The sequence below is a fragment of the Thamnophis sirtalis genome, unplaced genomic scaffold (genome assembly GCF_051295495.1).
Source record: "Thamnophis sirtalis isolate CommonGarterSnake01/CBP01778 unplaced genomic scaffold, rThaSir2_p1.2 scaffold_4, whole genome shotgun sequence".
In the NCBI taxonomy this organism is placed as follows: Eukaryota; Metazoa; Chordata; class Lepidosauria; order Squamata; family Natricidae; genus Thamnophis; species Thamnophis sirtalis.
This window is the reverse complement of record NW_028261384.1, coordinates 110407708-110426169: the sequence shown is the minus strand read 5'-3', so window position 1 is coordinate 110426169 and position 18462 is coordinate 110407708. Positions and strand designations below refer to the sequence as shown.

Below are 18462 nucleotides of genomic sequence, written 5' to 3'. Positions count from 1 at the left end.
GAAGACAGGTTTCAAATGCTTTTTTCCTTCCCTGCATGGAAGGGATTCGAAGGAGTGTCATGAAGATATGTACATAAGTCACAATAATGAAGCAGCAGCAACCTACCCCAATGGCAACACTTACAACTACAACTCCAATTTCAATTAAATATAAGTCAGAGCAGGCAAGTTTAAGTAACTGGGGGATCTCACAGAAGAATTGATTTACCACATTAGAGCAGAAAGGGATTACAAAAGTTCCACTGGTATGTAAAACCCCATAAGCAAGACCAGCAAGCCATACCGTAGCAACCATTTGGGTGCAAGCTTGCTTGTTCATTACCATTACATAGTGCAGTGGATTACAGATGGCAATATACCGGTCATATGCCATGACTGTGAGAAGGAAAAAATCTGATGATATAAAAAAGAAAAAGAAAAGAACCTGAGCAACACATCCAAAATAAGAAATATCCCTGGTGTTCAGGAGGGAATTGACCATGGATTTGGGAAGAATAACTGAAATAGAGCACAAATCCTGTATAGCCAAGTTCATCAGGAAGAAATACAATGGTGTATGAAGATGGTGGTCAAATGCTACTGCTGAGATGATTAAAAGGTTCCCTGTAACAATTGTTAAATATAATAACAGGAACACAGTGAAATGAAGAATCTGCAGTTCCCAAGTCTTTGAGAATTCTAGAAGTAAAAATGTAGATACAGATGTGTTCTGAAACATTTTATGCACAGCAATAGTTTCACAGTGCCTAGAGAAATAAACAGATTGAAAATGGATTCAGTAGCTTAAAATAACTTACTATAGTATTACAACTAAAATGTGCTCATATGATCATTTGGAGAGTCAAGGGAGTTCCATTTTTCCCACTCATTGTTTAACCTTTCTAGATATAGTGGGAAGAAGTCATTCTTTCCACTTTCTCCCAACTCAATTGTTGTGCTCCCCTTCTTGTTCCCACCAAAATATCTCCATTGAATATTGACTAGAAAAGTAACTTCCGTAGAATGACACTGGAACATTTCAGGGAATTTTGGAGGTGATAAAAATAGAAATGGAAGTAGGTTGTCTCTCAAAAGCCCTCAAATTTCATTACTGCTTATTTTTAAAAAATAAAGGCATGAAATCATAATCACAGAATTTTGGAGATGGCATTTTGGCTTCCTATGGGGCCACAGCTGGAATGTTGACAAACTATGTATGGAACTTTAGCAATATCCACCCCCTAGATAAAACACTTTAAGTAAATAAAGTGAAACACCATCAATATGAATACCAAAATGGTCATGAAAGAAAGGCTTCACATCCTCAGTGTTTTTCTTATTAGAGAAATCTCTTTAATCACTACTATAGGACGATTTGAAAGTTAGGGATAGATTATCACAGGGGGGGGGGAATTGTGGTTGCTAAGAGCTAACAATGACTGAAGGCAATAAATCATTAAAAGTCTTTCCTATTCTAGTGAAACTGTCTATTGGAAGAACCTAAAGTATATCTCTGTCAGAATCGTTGATCAGAAATTAGTGATGAAATATATAGTTTCAACCATCAAATTAAAAACATTTAAAGACATTTGTTCCCATGTGCTCCAAACTACTTTTTAAAATCAACTCTAAATAGATGGAGATCTTTATTTCTTAGAATGATAGTCATCCTCTTCTAGCTATTGAGGATTTATTCTATACTAATTAAGATGGAAGGAATGTTTGAAGTAATATCTGACCAATAAAATTCTATATGAAGGATAATGGCTCTAGACAGATTCTTGTTTTGAGAAAACCAATACCTCTCATACAATGTTCCCTCCTGATGGCACAGCTTGGCCCTGAAATCAGGTTAGCCCAATCCTTTTATCTGCTTGTGAAAGGGTAAAAATAGTTCTCTACAATATTTTGGACAGAAATTCTTCCAGTTTGAAGAAAATAAGTGATATATTGTTACATTTGAATTTTTTCATAAAACATATTAATGTTTTAAGCACCAAGGGTTTGAAAGGTTGATATCATCATCATTATTAAATTGTGATGAATATTAGATGATCATCAAGAACTAAAGCCCAACTTGCAATTGTGGCCAGTCAATAGACTAAGTGTGTAAAGATGACCCTACTTGATTGTGGAGTTTAGTCAGTTTGGCCTGTCATGATCCCTCAGGCTAGCCTGCTCACTGAATTTTCATGAAAATGAAATAGAACCTTTCTTGGCTTCCTCACATTCCATGAAGAAACATAGAATATCAAAACAGCCTAAAGAAACAGCTAATTAAATGGGAGCAGGGGAGATTTAGGAATAACTTACTGATTTTCTGCATGAATACTTTTCCAGCCTAGTCCAATGCAGTCCAGTAACAAAATGCATCTAAGATCTGATTAATTTGTGTGTTTCATCTGTTTTTTATTCATTGTTAGGAAATGAAAAATTGTGATTTCTAAAGAAAGAGATGGCAGAAAGAAAATGTATATTATTTTTGTTCATGTTTCTCACAATACATATATATATACTGTGCATATATGCATTTATCAGAGACAAGTAAGAAATAAGAAAACAAAGGATAAATCGCACTTTGATAAAGTGACAATTAGACCTGCTTTTTTTAAAAGAGATTAATATAATCTATTTTATACTTCTCTTGACCTTGAAGAATAGAAAGTTGTAAATCCAGTATGCTTAATTGTTTGTAATATATTTTCACATTTAAATAGTGAGCTGAATTTCTCCAGAGCACAGAATGATTGTCATCGGGGGACTGTATTGTGTTTAAGCATATCAACTGCTTGGGAATTCTTATTTAAGAGATTTAAAATATAACAATTCTGAAATAATCAAGATAACAATTTATACCGAGGGCATATATGCATACTAGAAATAGATCAATTTTTTTTTATTGGCAGAGTGGAAGAACAAGCATGAATTGTATCATTCTCATACACACACACACACACACACACACACACACACACACACACACACACACACTGTTTTCCCCAAAATAAGACCTCCCTGGATAATAAGCCCAATTGGGCTTTTGAGCACATGCACTAAAATAAGTCCTCTCCTGAAAATAAGCCCTCCCCAAAAATATTGCAACTGCACCTCAAAAATAATAAGACCTCCCTCAAAATAAGGCCAAGTGCTTATTTCAGGGGTCAAAAGAAAATAAGACTCTGTCTTATTTTCAGGAAAACACGGTATATACACACTCATGCACGTACATATATATACACCGCATATTCTGTATTTTTAAAAATCATATGTATATATTTCGCATAACATACACACACATGCCACAAAGCTTAGAAAGTTCTAATAATCTATGGATTTCCTTCTACAGTCATGCACAGTTATATAACATATAGGAGGAAATTCCAAAGTGTTTCAAGTAAAATTGATCTTTTTAAAAAATATGTTATTCATGTACCTAATTTAAGTATGTATGTAATGCATACTCCCAATGTCCATCATTAATTAGCTTGGAAAATGTGGAATTCTATGTCAATCTGGCTTCTGATAAAAGTTATGATGATTAATCCTGGAAAAAAATATTTATTTAGCTTTTTTAAAATTCTGCCTTTACTATTTTTTTCATAAATAACTCAAAATGGTGAACCTAGGTAATACTCCTTCTGCATCCTATTCTCCTCACAATAACAACCCTGTGAGGTGAATTAGGTTGAGAGAACAAGAGTGGCCTAAAGGCACCCAGCTAGATTGATCTGCAATTGAGGAAGTTTTTTTTTTATTTGAGGAGAATGGATTTTATTGACTGCTTAAATTATGTCATTAAATTATGTGATCATATAAATTTACATATTTTTTGCAGGCAATATAACATAATGCTATAGATTGGTTTTGAAAACAGATTATGAAATACAGAAGTATTAAACTATTAAAAAGGTAAAGAAAAGAAATATGACTGTAAAAACTTGCTTTAGAATGGAATAGCTAGCTAGTAAATATGCTGTACATTCTTAGATAGCTGGTTAACTAAATACGTGGCATTTTGTTTTTTTAAAAGCACACTCCTTTTTTGGTACTTTTTTCCTAAATTATATAAGAATGTCAACTGCAGAATTTCAGTGGCTGAATCATCTGCCTTTTGATCAAAATCTGACAAGTTGCATACTTAAGTGTAAACCCTTTGAAAAATCTGTTGAATTAATCCTAATTATGATATTTAAGTTCATTTGCAGAATATGTATTCAGCACAGAACAAGTGTATACAGAGAACCCATGCTATTAATAATAGTTACAGAAAATGTTTAAAGGTAAAAATTACATATGGTTGGAAAAGAAAAGACAGGATTTTTTTTCCCAGTAGAAAACAAGGGATGACGGTCTAAAAGCCTTTCAAGTTGGGATAACAGAACAGAGTTGAAGAGAAAACCAAAAAGAGAGCCCCTTTTTTGTTATTTATTTCTAAGACCTATGTAGTTCATAACATAAAGAATAATAAATGTGTCTAAGCTGCATCTCTAATTGAATGAATTTGGAACCAGGCAACTACCTATAGAGTTGATTGGTGGGGGGGGGAGCCTTCTTATAGAAATCCTTCTGACAACCTTTCTGGTTTATTTGCATTTACAAATAAAACTCATCTTTTTCCATAGCAATAACAATCCCAGGTCCTTGGAAAGGACTCAATATGTGGATAAAAATGCCAGATTCAGTTTAATCATCTGGCTGATTGTGTAAACCAACCAATTAAATAATTATACTACCCAACTTAGAACCTCTATGTAGTTATACTGATTCATTATCAATGTTGCTTTTTAAATGGCTCCCTTTTAAGTATATTAGCTTTTTAGCATCTTGATGCTGATGTTTTTGTTCGCAAAGGTGGTTTTCTGTTTTGTAAGATACTATGAATTTTTGCCTAGTTAAGTGGTACATGCAGTTTATTAATTTATTTATAGCATAAGGAATAAAGAAATCATGTCAAAACATGTCATTGTTGGAGGGGAAATAAACGTTAAATGGGCATTTACAGATATTAGCATTTCTTTTTAAAGAAATTGGCAATTTAGAAGGAGGACAGTTATATCTTTTCATTTTCTTAAAGGAAGAATAAATTTCTACTTATCCAAAAGCTTGATCTTTTTATCAATCATTGCATTTGTCCCATTGCATTCTCATTGTTACTAAGGACCATAATGTATCTTCACAGAATCTTCATAATAAAGTCCATATATGATTCAGAATGAAATACATATACAAGTTCATTTTTGAAATGCTGACATTCAAGTACATGCACATATAATTACTATTGAGAAAGCAGTCTATCTGGAAAAATATAAGTACAATAATGTTTCCTACAAGTGCATTATGTTTCCTAGTATATATCCAGATACACAAATAATATCATAAGATGATTCCATATTCACACAAAGGATGTAGAATTTTTCACAGTAATTTTTCTGAAAATTATATATTTGACACTTTAAATTACAGTATAATTTCCAAGTATTGCAAGGAAAAGTTTTTTTTAAAAAATCCAGCTATTGTAGTACCCTCTTTACACTTCTGACCTATGTTTTTCCATCTAATAATACTTTGTTCTAATTACATAGGATTACTCATGTAGTGATATCTATTTTTGAGGAAAAAAGGACATGGGAGGGGGGAATTATGAAAGACTTTCCAACTTCTAGTCAAGTCAATTTGCAAATTTTTCAAACAGAACAGATTTTCAGCATGAGCATCATGTTTTGCATTAAATGGTGCACTTAAGAAACACATTCCAATTTTTAAGTGAGATTAAGACAAAATATTACATGCTGCTATATACTTTAATTTAATGCAATGCAAAACAGTTTAATAAGATTATTTTCCCAACTTGGTGGTATACTCATACCAATGAGTATTTCCCCTCTATCATTTCTAATATATGACCCGTTTTATAATTAGTTCAGTTAAAGACACCAAAATACCATTATTGCAAAGTGGTTTTTTCCTTATCCCCATTGTACAGTAATTAGTTATCATTAATTTCTGCTAAATTGGTCAGAGCTCTAGGGAGTACAAATGTCAGTATTAGTGAACAAAACTTAGAACTCTACTGCATTAGAAGGTCAGGTAGATATTTGTTAATTTATGTACCACTTGATGTCCACCCATCATACAAGGATGGTAAAAGGGAAACAAATTGATATTATAAACTGCTAAGTAAAGAAAGAGACAGGACAAAAGAGATGTGAAAAAATATTTTTGTAAGTTGGAAATCCAAGACTTCTTCCTCTTCTCCTTAATAATTTACCATTTCTTTTTTCTTTTGCCTTTCTGAATACATAATTCTCTTCTTCTCCCTTTCCACTATTCTTTCCTTCAATCATTTCTGTAGCATGAATAATGTGATGTTTAACAAGTACACATTGTTATAAGCTGTAAATGTTTTTAATGGTGCATGAAAAATATATTCCAATTAATGGTAGTTTATACTTAAACCAGCCTTTAAGAATATGAATTTTATACTTAAACTTCTCAATTCTTCTGAGCTAAGGATTGTATATGTATAAATCTATTAATATAAATCCTACCTTGGCAATATTCCAATTATTGTAAACAATATGGATTAATGTCTATTGGGGAAAAGAAAATATACAGAGAATATGTTCAAAAGGAAAGGAACCAAAATAATTACAGACAGTGATGGGATTCAAATAATTTAACAACTGGTTCTCTGCCCTAATGATTTCTTCCAACAACCAGTTCACCAAACCTCTCAGAAAGTTAACAACTGGTTCTCCGAAGTGGTGCGAACTGGCTGAATCCCGCCACTGGTTCTAGGCAAATTAAACATTGTTTGCTAAGAAAGAAAACTAACATTTCTGGAATGTGTGTGAACAACATCTGTTAAGTTTGTGAGAGTGAGAGAGAGAGGGAGAGAGGGAGGGAGAGATCTAGCTGTTCACTATGTGATCAGTGGCCAAATGGCTATTTCTCCATAGTCTCAGCATATATTCCAGAAGATATGTTGGTGTTTCCACTAGTGTTCTCAACATACCTATTGATCATTGTGTAATTTATTGATAATTCAATAATGTCAAATGTTTCCTTTTAGAATACTTTTATCAAGTATTATATGTGTATATCTATGGTCCCACAGAAACAATTACAACCCATAACAACTATATATTTAGTTTTTGTTGTTTTTATTACTGGCAACAAATAAAAAGTTTCATAAAGAACCAGAAAATGATCAAGAATCAAATCAAATCACCATCCCAAAAAAGGTTACACTTTAAATTTGAGGTATCATTGATATTTTCTAACTTACTTGTTCTAGCCAATGTCATGTTTACATATGTATACAATGTGACCATTTTTCAGAGAAAAATATTAGATATTTGTGTATTTTCCCCTATTTTCCACATTACATAGCTATAAGAGTTGTCCATTAACAATTGGCCTATTGAACTATTTTTAAGAATATAATTCTAGAGTTTAGAAATATTAATTTTAAAAAACCCAAAAAACAATATTCTCAATATTTGTCCAAATCTTGTAATATTTTTCATATTAGGTAATGCATTTTGTTTGTTGGCAGATAAAATAATTATTGTACGTGAAATACTTAATATATAAGCCCTCATCAACATTCAGCTGACAACTGATCTGCTTTATCCATCTTCTGCAGGTTCACCTAGGAGATCTGGATGAATAATAATGAATAATGCATTTGCATTTACTCAAGTAAAATTCCCTGCTCAATCCCAGATCCCATGAAGAGTTCCATAATATATATTTGTGAATAAATTGTTTAAAAGTATTAACTTTATAATACCCTATTTTATTTATTAACTTCAGCCTTAGGCAGGCTCTGAGACTACAGGGTTAAAATCTTCAGTTATAGGATTCTGGTTGCTAGAAAAATGGCTGTTTACTAGTGCTGTGTTTGTTGGATTTATCCACTTATCTGTCTACTATATTATTGGATCCATTAGCTTTGATTCCAGACTTCATTCATCTCTAAATTCTGCTGACTGGTTGCAGCTTCCTATGCAATATAGTCCTGGTTTGTAAATCCACTTAGATTGTGTCTTCTTTGTAGCCAAAGAATAAAATTAACTAGAATGTAGAATAAATGAAGACATTTATATGTAGAACAAATAAAGACATTTCTGAAATTATTTAATCTTTTGTCTTTTACCCACAGTGAATATTAAGGTGGAATGTCCAACACAACCAGAGTGAATGCATTTCTACTTCTTGGATTTTCTGAAATACGGAATTTTCAGATTATATACAGTGTGATTTCTCTTGCCATATATTTAGGAGTTCTGGTGGGAAACAGCCTTATCATTATTGCCATAGGTTTTGAATGCCACCTCCATAAACCCATGTATTTCTTTCTGATGAATTTATCTCTTGCAGACATAGGGTTTGTTTCTGTAACTATTCCTAAATCTATATTCAATTCACTTTTCAACACACAATGGATTTCTTATTCTGAATGTGTCAGCCAAGTATTTTTCCTGATCTTTTTCATGGCAAGTGATTTTGCTTTCCTGACTGTAATGGCATATGATCGGTATGTTGCCATCTGTAGTCCTTTATATTATGAAACTGTGATGAATAAGGAGACCTGTATCCATATGGCAATCATTTCATGGATTGCTGCCCTTTTGTATGCACTGTTGCACACTGTTGGCACCTTTACAATGACTTTCTGTTCAAAAATCATTGATCAATTTTTCTGTGAAATCCCACAGTTACTTAAAATATCTTGTTCTGGTAGTAATGTCATTGAAAGTGTGGTCCATCTCATTGGTGCATGTTTATCATTTATGAGCTTTTGTTTTATAATTTTTTCATATGCAAAAATCTTCAGAGCAGTGACAAGAATCCCCTCCATTCAGGGAAAGAAGAAAACCATTTCCACTTGTTCACCACATTTCCTTGCAGTCTCCTTATTTCTTTTCACAACTTCATTTGCCTATCTGAAGCCTACCTCAAACTCATCACATAATCTTAATTTGGTAGCTTCTGCAATCTATTCTGTGGTTCCACCACTGATGAACCCAATCATCTACAGCTTGAGAAATAAACAAATCAAAACAGCACTAAGGAAACATCTTCCTTCTAAGAAGGCTTCTTTTCATGTCCACTAAAAAGTCATATTTAGTTTAGAGTTAGTCAAACCAATAAATTACATTTTGATTTGTGCAGGATTTCCTGTTAAAATAAAACAAACATCTACACTAGGAAAAAAACAGATTCTTTTGCCTATATAAAGAATATATGTTTTCAATATGTAATTGATCAATTTTGTGTGGTTTGTACTGCTATGTCTTGAGGTAAGGACAAAAAAGAAAATAAAGGTTATTGGGTTTTTTTTAAGCTCTATGTTGAGTTTGTCCTCCTCCACCTGTCCAAAAAAAAAAAAACATCAAGGGATTTTATGAAAAAAATCTACCATTTTTAAGGAACCAAAGCAATTGGATGTTTACAACAAAGTTTTTTACTGGCATCAAAGAATATAGAAATCACTGCATCTGCACTAAAGAATATGCCAACATTTCCAAACATTCCACAAACAAGTTTATATAGAAATGTCAGCATTCAATCTTTATACAATAATACAAACTCTTCAAATTTAATGTACGGCTGTACACCAATTTTCTGAAATGGTAAAGGCATCAGATTAGAAAAGAGGAGACCATAGGCATTAGTCCTATTTTAGGCATAAGCCAGATGGACGACCTTGGGCATAGTCACTTTCAGCCTCAGCAAAAAAAAGTTGTCATACTTGCAGATACTTGATTCTGCAAATCACAATTGAACAGGGCCAAAAGGTGTCACAAAGATGTAATGAATAGTTAATTTATAGTCTTAAATTGAAGGGTTTTTTTTAGATAAGATTTAATGATGACCCTCAAATTGGAGACCCTGGTGTATTGAAGTCATCACTCCAAAGCTCCAACACCCACATTAATATATCAGTAATTACAATACCATTGTAATTGTAATCATTGAAATAACATATATAGAGCTTTTTATTTGTCTTCTGAAATATTTACCCAGGACCACAGGCTTGAGAGCAAAACACAGCATAATAATAAAATACAACAGGGCTCACCAGTATTAAATGTTACAAATTTTTTAAAAGAACAAGATCATTCTCTGCCAAAGTCATCATATATAAAATAAGTTTAATTTTTTATAACTGTTTCTCAACATCATCATGTAATTTTTGCACACAGGAAGGATTAGTGGTGTAGAGATCAATCTTTATCCCAACTGATGCACAGAGTCAAGTTATGATCAAACAATAGCATTTTTTGTCTGCTTTTTATTTCCAATCACTTCTACCCCTTCATTATCTCTCCGCCTTCTTCCTTCTTCTTTAAAAACCTGCTGAATTCAGAATTCTATTTAGGCTTGATTTTAATGATGTATGCATATTTCTTTGTAATTTCATGTAGTTCTTCAAATTCCCATCTTTCCATAATGTCTAGTTCCAAAGTTACAGTTAATTATACAGTTCTTATTTCAGAGTTCGGGTCCAACTTAAATTTATCTAATTCAGCTGCTGTGGAGAAGAACAATGGGAGCCATCTTGGTCTTTTGTTCTTCCTTAATGTCCAGTTCCAAAATTGCAGTTAGTTATACAGATCTTATTCAAAAGGTCTGGTCAACCTTAAATTTTCAACTAATATGAAAATAGAAGAGAAGCTGGAGCCATCTTGATCTTTTGCAGAAAAAAAGGAAAAAAACTTCGTATTTTCCCAGCTCTTGACCTTGTTATTATTTTTCCCCTTGCCACTCTCCACCTCTCGTTGGCCATAGTTGCTCAAAATGTATCAATTGGAACACACTTGCATACAGCCAAACCCGGGTATGTTTCTTTCGCCTCCTGCTTTTTCAAGTTCTGATTTATAGCAGTTGGCTAATTAGAACTTTGTGCCCAGGCAAGATTAGGTTATCAGTTGTCAGTGATAAAGTAGTGCTTTTTTCTTGATCTTTCTCCATTGTTGCATTACACCTCTCATTAATTGGAGTTGCTTAAGATATATTAGTTGGAAGACTTTCGGATGAAGTAATTCCTTCGGAATGTTTGGTTTCTATTTCAAATCCAAAACCAAATTTAGAGTTTGTATTTGAGTGGGTTTGTCACATCTCTGCTTTCTCCATTTCTGTCTGAATTGTTTCAAACAAATATTTCCTTTTGGGGTCCAGTGTTTCCACCTCCATTTTCTTTTTTTTTCTTTCCTTTTGCCAAAATCCAGATCTGTCTATTAATATTATTTGTACTCTTGAGATTCATTGCCTTTTCCATGTTTTGATTTATGACTGTGAGTTAAATGAATTTTTTTACCAGACTTTCATCTCCTGTTCAGTTGTTTTGGCTGGAAGCCAGCTTCTTGCCACCCCTACTCCAATTCAGAGGGAAAATCTCCAACTTGCGAGGGACCTGTTGCCTCCCCCTGGTTCTGATCAGATGCTTCCCCTTCTTTGCCCCCACTCCAGGGGCGGGGTTCTGATCCAAAAAAGGATCCCTGGAGTTGGTTTGTCAGACAGGGTTCATGTGAGGCTCTTCAGAGCTCACATCCCCTACATCTGTCCAGCTGGAGAACTTCCTTTTGAATCCTAAATTCCACAAATTCTATGGAAATTATTTTGACAGATCTCAAGTCAGTAATTGTTCCAATTACTTCTGTGAATAATGATCCAAGTGTTTCAGGTAATTGTGGCACAAGATGGCACTTCCAGAAACAAGAAACTGACTTAATGAGTTAAGTCTTAAAGAAGATATTAAAAGGAATACAAAGAGGTCTTTAACAATAGAAGGAAAGGAAGTAACACTGCCACTTGGAGACTGGAGTTTGGAAGTATTGTTGTTTTTTTCTTCCCTTTGATCCTTTGTTTTACACTTCAAGTCTCCCAGCTTGTTTACTGTGAGTGATAGCGGGAACAGCATGCATTGTTTATACAGGTGCTCTTTGGGAGCTCTTTCAATAGCTGGAGAGGAGAGAGGAGAGACCTTGACTTTGAAAGATTATAAATGAACTTGCTTCAAATCTAACAAAATGCTTCAAATGTTATAGTCACAGTGTTTAGAAATTGGAAAATGGTGCAACAAGAAAAAGAAAACTTAACATTCCAAATAATTATGTTTTGTTGGAATACAAAAGATTTTAGCAGTAACAGAAAAAAATGAGAAGAGACTGGGTAATATAGAACACAGCACAGTAAAATTTGATGGAAAAATTTAGGATATTTATCAAATGGAAAAAGTGGAGGACAGAGTTCTAAAAATTGAAGGAAAAAATAATCAAAGAAACAAGAAAACTGTTTATATTGATAGTAAACTGAGCCTGGCTGGAAATGAAAAGAGTGGAATATGGAAAGGGGACTGGAACTTTATCCCAGACTTCAAAGTACAAAAGAAAAAGAAAGAGACAGAAATTGATGGAAGTAAGGAGAGAAACTTTATCAGAAGCACAAGTGATAACTAAAGATAAGCTGATTGAAGAAGCAAATGGAAGGTTTCAAGTTTACATAAGAAATGAAATTAACAATAACTTGCGAAGAGAAGTCTATATAAGACTTACCAAGAAATTAATAAGAATGCTAATACTACAAATGGCAAGAGACATAAGACTGCACTATTACTGGAAAGACGCAGGTTGATGTAATGAAAGCTGAAAATAAAAATTAAGTAAAATTTAGTTAAATTTAGAGTAATAGCAATAGCAATAGCAGTAGACTTATATACCGCTTCATAGGGCTTTCAGCCCTCTCTAAGCGGTTTACAGAGAGTCAGCATATTGCCCCCAACAATCCGGGTCCTCATTTTACCCACCTCGGAAGGATGGAAGGCTGAGTCAACCCTGAGCCGGTGAGATTTGAACCGCTGAACTGCTGATCTAGCAGTAGCCTGCAGTGCTGCATTTAACCACTGCGCCACCTCGGCTCAGTGTTATGTATAAAATGAAGTGATAAGGGTTATAGTTAAATAAATGATTGATAATGATAATAATGCATATATATGTATTGGTTTGTTAAGAGGAAATTCTATATAAATTGCAAATGGAGACTATGAAAGGAAGTTTAGAAATTAAACATAATCATTTTTTTTTATTTAGAACATGTTATAAAGATGCAATTTTATTGTAGGATGTTGGGAGGAGTTAATGGAATGCCATTATGTGGTTTTGCTCTAAATTGGAATATTCCGTATAAAAGGATGTAAAAACAATTACAATCAAATGAAGGCTGAGGTATGATGAAAACAATGTATATAAATACTGCATACTTGATTTAAAAATATGTGATTCGATATGAATTATAGGTGATGACTATGGAAGGGATGCACAGAAGTTTTTGGTAACCAACCGTCACACTTTCTACAATTTGTAATGGAAGATGGTTTTGTGGTTGTTGTTTTTTTGTCTGTTTGTGTTCATTAAAAAAAAATTCTTCAAGAAAAAGTTACCACAAAATGGATGATGCCGATTACGGTCATTATTCATGAAGGTCGTAAAGCAAGTCAGTAATGTGATGACCCATTTTATTCATCTTTTTTTTGCAGAGGTCATTAAGCAAATATTGTGATCATAAAGTCACTACCATCATAGTTAAGTGAACCTCACAGTTGTTAAATGAACCAACGAGTATAAAGCCAGTTTTGCCCAAAACTGGAAGTAATTCGGGTTTCAGCAAAAAATTATGTAAAAAATTATGACCACGTGATCACTGGATCCTGCAAATAAAGATAAATGCAACCCAATGCCTGCAGTGTATGTTTTGAATTTGGGGCATAAATAGCTTTGTCAGAATTTTGAACATTCGCTATGTGACCAGTCATAAGTTGAGCACAATCCAAATGCTCTTCATACAGTTATGTAGTTCTGCTTCATTATATAACTTGAGTTGGCCCAATAAAGACATGCCAATAGGTTAGTAATGCAGATATGCAGTTTATTGATTGGGTGTACAGATTTGTGTGCTGTGGCATATTGCTTAAAATAATTAGACACTCACCAATATGCCTACTTGAGAATTGAAATTAGCAACAAAAAATGTCTCAAAGATTGATTTTTCAGGAGCTTCACCTGCATTTTTTTTTTTTTTGCTTTCATGTCACTGTTGACTCCTGAAGACTGCCTAGACAAATCCTTGAGTTTTCTTGTCAAGATTTCAGAACTGTTTTGTCATTGCTTTATTTTTAGGGTTGAGGGAGTGTGGCTGCCTGCACTCCCTCAACATTACTATGTCCTAGTAATTTTAGTCCTATGCCCAGGACTAAAATTCATGGTCTCTTGGTTTCTAGTCTGATACCTTAAAATCGAAACCTCTCAGAATAAAAATGTCAGAGTTGGAAGGGACCTTGTAAATCTTCTAGTCCAACACCTGCTCAGGCTGGAAACCCAATTCCTTAAAAACCTTGTAGTGTAAACCATCTCTATAGCCAATTTTAGTACATAAGAACTATACTTACTTCCTAGTGTACTTTAACTAAGGAATCAATATGTATATTTTACTCAAACATTTAAGCGGATGCTTATTTCTAAAGTTGGTTACATTATACATTATAAAATGAATAAAAACTAAACAGTGGAATCACTAGCATTTGAGGCAATGTGGTTCCTCTTTGTTGAGAATTACTTTATTAAAAAAATCAGTCTAATATTTACTTTTAGCCATCTTTCTCCACTTATAACTCAAGGTATGAAACATAGGATTAAAAACAAATGACTGCCATAACAACAACAACAACAACAACAACAACAACATGGCACCTGATGGCAATATAACTCAATTTACAATCAGTCATTTAAAAAAAACCAGAATTGAGTTTACCATTAACTACAAAAGTTTATCAAATGGCTGATCAGTCATTCTGAAGGAAGATTCTTTATCAAAACCATTTGATAAATGGAATATAAATCTAATAATGAAAACAAATAATTTCAGTCCATTGTTTGTTACGCTAGTATTTCCTATCTTTACATCACTTAAATGATTTGCCAATGAAAATTTAATATAATCAAATACTTCATATACTGATATATAATAGCAATGACAAATTATCCCATAGATTTTTTTCTCTCTGTAGACAATTCTCCTGTACAAGGGGAGAACATATCATTGTAATTATTGTGTGCTGGTCTCTAAGGAGCTTAATAACAAAGTTTAAATTGCTATCTTTATGTATACAACTTTTTAAATAGCAATCAAAGGAAGGGGTGAATATATATATATATATATATAGTCTCATATATCTATATATCTATATCTATCTATCTCTATCTCTATATCTATCCGTCCGTCCGTCCATCCATCCATCCATCCATCCATCCATCCATCCATCCATCCATCCATCCATCCATCCATCCATCTATCTATCTATCTATCTATCTATCTATCTATCTATCTATGAGACTATATATCTATCCATGTCTTTCTTTGTGCCTTCAAACCAGTGTTGACTCCTGGTAACTGGAGGAGAGTGACTGGTCCAATGCCACCCACGTAGCTTTGTGCCCAAGATAGAACCAGAACTCATGATCTCCTAGCCTGGACCACTACATTAGACTGGCTCTCTCAAAGAAAAATAATGGAGATAAATTATACAAGTAATTAAAAAGCAACCAGAGGTAAAAATGAACTTTCTATTGAAAAAAAGTTTTACAAAGGATTCAGAAAATCTTAGTGAATGCAATTTCTGCTTAGAAAACATAATTATAAAATATATTAGGAGATAGGAATGTGTGAATATGTATTATGTGTATCTTCATGATTTTAATAGATAAAGCCTTAGCATTATCCACACTCAAGATAAAGGAGAATATAAGTATTAAAGTAAAATGCATCCCCTATTACATTCATCTTTGTTATGAATATAAAAGTAAAATGAACAATTTAAGGATTTACACTAAAATATTTTACTCATATTGGAACCTCTAAAAAGTCATTTCTTTGCTCTTTAAACTATATTATTTCTATTGTTTTGGAATTCAGCATAAACACTTTTGTTTAACATTTGTTTAAAACTTAACATATGTAAAAATGCAGTTGGTTCTTTTCTATTAGAGTGAAGGAGGTTGATGATACTCAGAATTATTCTTTTTCCCTTCATCATTCAATCATTAGTCTAATAGGATAATTTATCAATATGTTGGTAATTGAATTTTATCTCTTTTCACTCCTAAAGTGAAAGTTTGCATTCAGGTGCAAACATTGTCTTGTAGTTTCAGATGAAAAATAGACTATAACCACATTAGAAAGAAATGTTTTATTATTCTGTAAAATTTTTAGAGTGTGCATTTAATTTCATATGAGATAATTTTGTACAAAAAAAAAGCATGTCTGTGCATAGCTATTTCTGGCAATTTAGTCGTTGTTTATGGAATCTAAATAGTTTTCAATAACCCGGGAGATAACTTAGCATTGTAGTATTTTCATCTATGTACTTGAATTTTCCATTTTATTGCTTGTAGCTTGAAGATTACTCACACATTTGTACTATATTTTTTAAAAAAATGGTCAGAAAGTATGAGTTTATTGCATTTAGTTTGGATTAAAACTAACAAAATGTAAACTTTGATTGTAACATCAAAGAACAAACTAAGACAGATATACACACTTATATACATAAACAATTTTATATTGTACCATTTTATACTTTATACAAAGAGATAATATTATAGAAAACAGTTCAACCACATAACTTTGTAAGCAATAAAACATTTCTAACTTCTCTCAGGATGACCAAAAAAAGTATAGAATGAGAGAGATTCTAATTTGAGTTTTAATTTTATGATGAAATGTGTCAGATTCACATTTACAGTACCAAAATTACCTTTAAATGCTAGCTGTCCCTGTTATCACTTTAAAGACTAAGAAAAATTCTAAACAACACTACAAATAATGTAATTTATTGGAGTAATGGAATGGTAGGAGACTAATTTTGGCAATGTGATATACAATTTTATACAAATGGGTACATACCCAAGTAACATAATTGTTTAGAAAATATTTTAAAATAAAAATATGAATAATTGAATACCTCACTGTTTTTTCTTCTTTCTTTTGTAAATCTGTAGTAGCTGTAGATATTCTTCTTCTTTGCTCTTAATTTCCCTTCACTATATTTCTTTCTTCTAAACATTAACATTATGTTATATGCTTATAAAGGCTTATATTTTTTTATCAATAGTGATCTTTACATTTCTCCTGAAGGAAGCTTTCCCCCAACTTCCATTTAGAGTGTAATAGATAAACCCAGAATTTTCTTATATTCTTATTTTCAGTAAACGGAACATCATGCATACAGCATATACTTACATAGCTGAAATTATAGCAGTAAGCTAAATAAATCATAACTTTAATATATTAAAAAAAACTGCAAAAAGACATAAATAGGTGCAAAATGTATTCCCATTGTTTTCTTAATAAAAATATAGAAGTAAGTACTTGGAATACATTTGATTAAATTAATCTTGATTAATTTTAATCACAATCTCTGGATTAAACATTTTTCTTTTCTGTTACTTCAACAGGAAGCATACAACTGAGCTTCAAGAAAACATGTTTAATTGCACCTCCACAGATGAATTTCTCCTCTTGACCTTCTCAGAGATCCGTGAATTGCAGATCATGCATTTCTTTGTGTTTCTAATTTTGTACTTGGTGGCAATATCTGGGAATCTTTCAATCATTATTGCAGTGACCCTTGATTACCATCTGCATTCACCCATGTATTTTTTCTTGATGAATTTGGCCATGTTGGATCTTGGTTCCATCTCTGTTACAGTTCCCAAATCTATGGCAAATTCTCTCTTGAACAACACATCCATTTCTTATTCTGGATGTGTTGCTCAAGTATTCTTCTATGTGTTCTTTGCAGGATCAGATCTTGCCCTTCTAACAGTAATGGCATATGATCGCTATGTGGCCATCTGCAATCCGCTCCAGTATGAAAGAATTATGCACAAGAGAGCCTGCATTCAGATGGCAATCAGTGCATGGGTTAGTGGCATATTGTATGCAACATTACACACTTCAGGAACATTTAGCCTCAGCTTTTATTCCAATTATATCAATCAATTCTTCTGTGAAATCCCACAATTACTGAAACTGTCTTGTTCTGATTTATATCAAATTGAGGTTGCATTTCTTATATTAGGTTGTTGCATTGGGTTAATATGTTTTATTTTCATCACTGAAAGTTACAGAGAAATCTTTAAGGCAGTTCTTAGAATCCCTTCTAAGCAGGTTTCTAAAAAAGCATTATCCACTTGTCTTCCTCACCTCATAGTTGTTTCCATTTTTATTTTTAGTTTAATTCTCGCCTATGAAAGGCCTCCCACTAAAACTTCCTCTAATTTTGATATAGCATTTGCTGTGATCTATACCATAATTCCACCTATATTGAATCCATTCATCTATAGTGTGAGGAACAAAGAGATTAAAATTGCTTTGTGGAAACTGTTAGATTTGGGGGATTTATCCCAGCTCACTTAA

The 18462-nt window shown here is 32.8% G+C and overlaps 3 protein-coding genes across 3 annotated transcripts in view; 2 read left to right on the top strand and 1 right to left on the bottom strand.

The window, feature by feature from the left end:
• Positions 1 to 718, bottom strand: part of LOC106547077 (olfactory receptor 14A16-like) — a 951-nt gene extending 233 nt beyond the window's left edge. The window contains exon 1 of the mRNA XM_014064114.2: positions 1 to 718. This exon is cut by the window's left edge and continues 233 nt beyond it. Coding sequence (XP_013919589.2) covers positions 1 to 718 — 718 coding nt within the window.
• A 7444-nt stretch (positions 719 to 8162) lies between these two features.
• LOC106547078 (olfactory receptor 14A16-like) lies at positions 8163 to 9101 on the top strand. Its single transcript, XM_014064115.1, has one exon. The coding sequence runs from the start codon at positions 8163 to 8165 to the stop codon at positions 9099 to 9101; it is 939 nt and encodes a 312-aa protein (XP_013919590.1).
• An 8425-nt stretch (positions 9102 to 17526) lies between these two features.
• LOC106547079 (olfactory receptor 14C36-like) lies at positions 17527 to 18462 on the top strand. Its single transcript, XM_014064116.1, has one exon. The coding sequence runs from the start codon at positions 17527 to 17529 to the stop codon at positions 18460 to 18462; it is 936 nt and encodes a 311-aa protein (XP_013919591.1).

Bases quoted from the DNA above. Each gene is read 5' to 3' on its own strand.
- LOC106547079 (XM_014064116.1), top strand. From the start codon at position 17,527: ATGTTTAATTGCACCTCCACAGATGAATTTCTCCTCTTGACCTTCTCA.
- LOC106547078 (XM_014064115.1), top strand. From the start codon at position 8,163: ATGTCCAACACAACCAGAGTGAATGCATTTCTACTTCTTGGATTTTCT.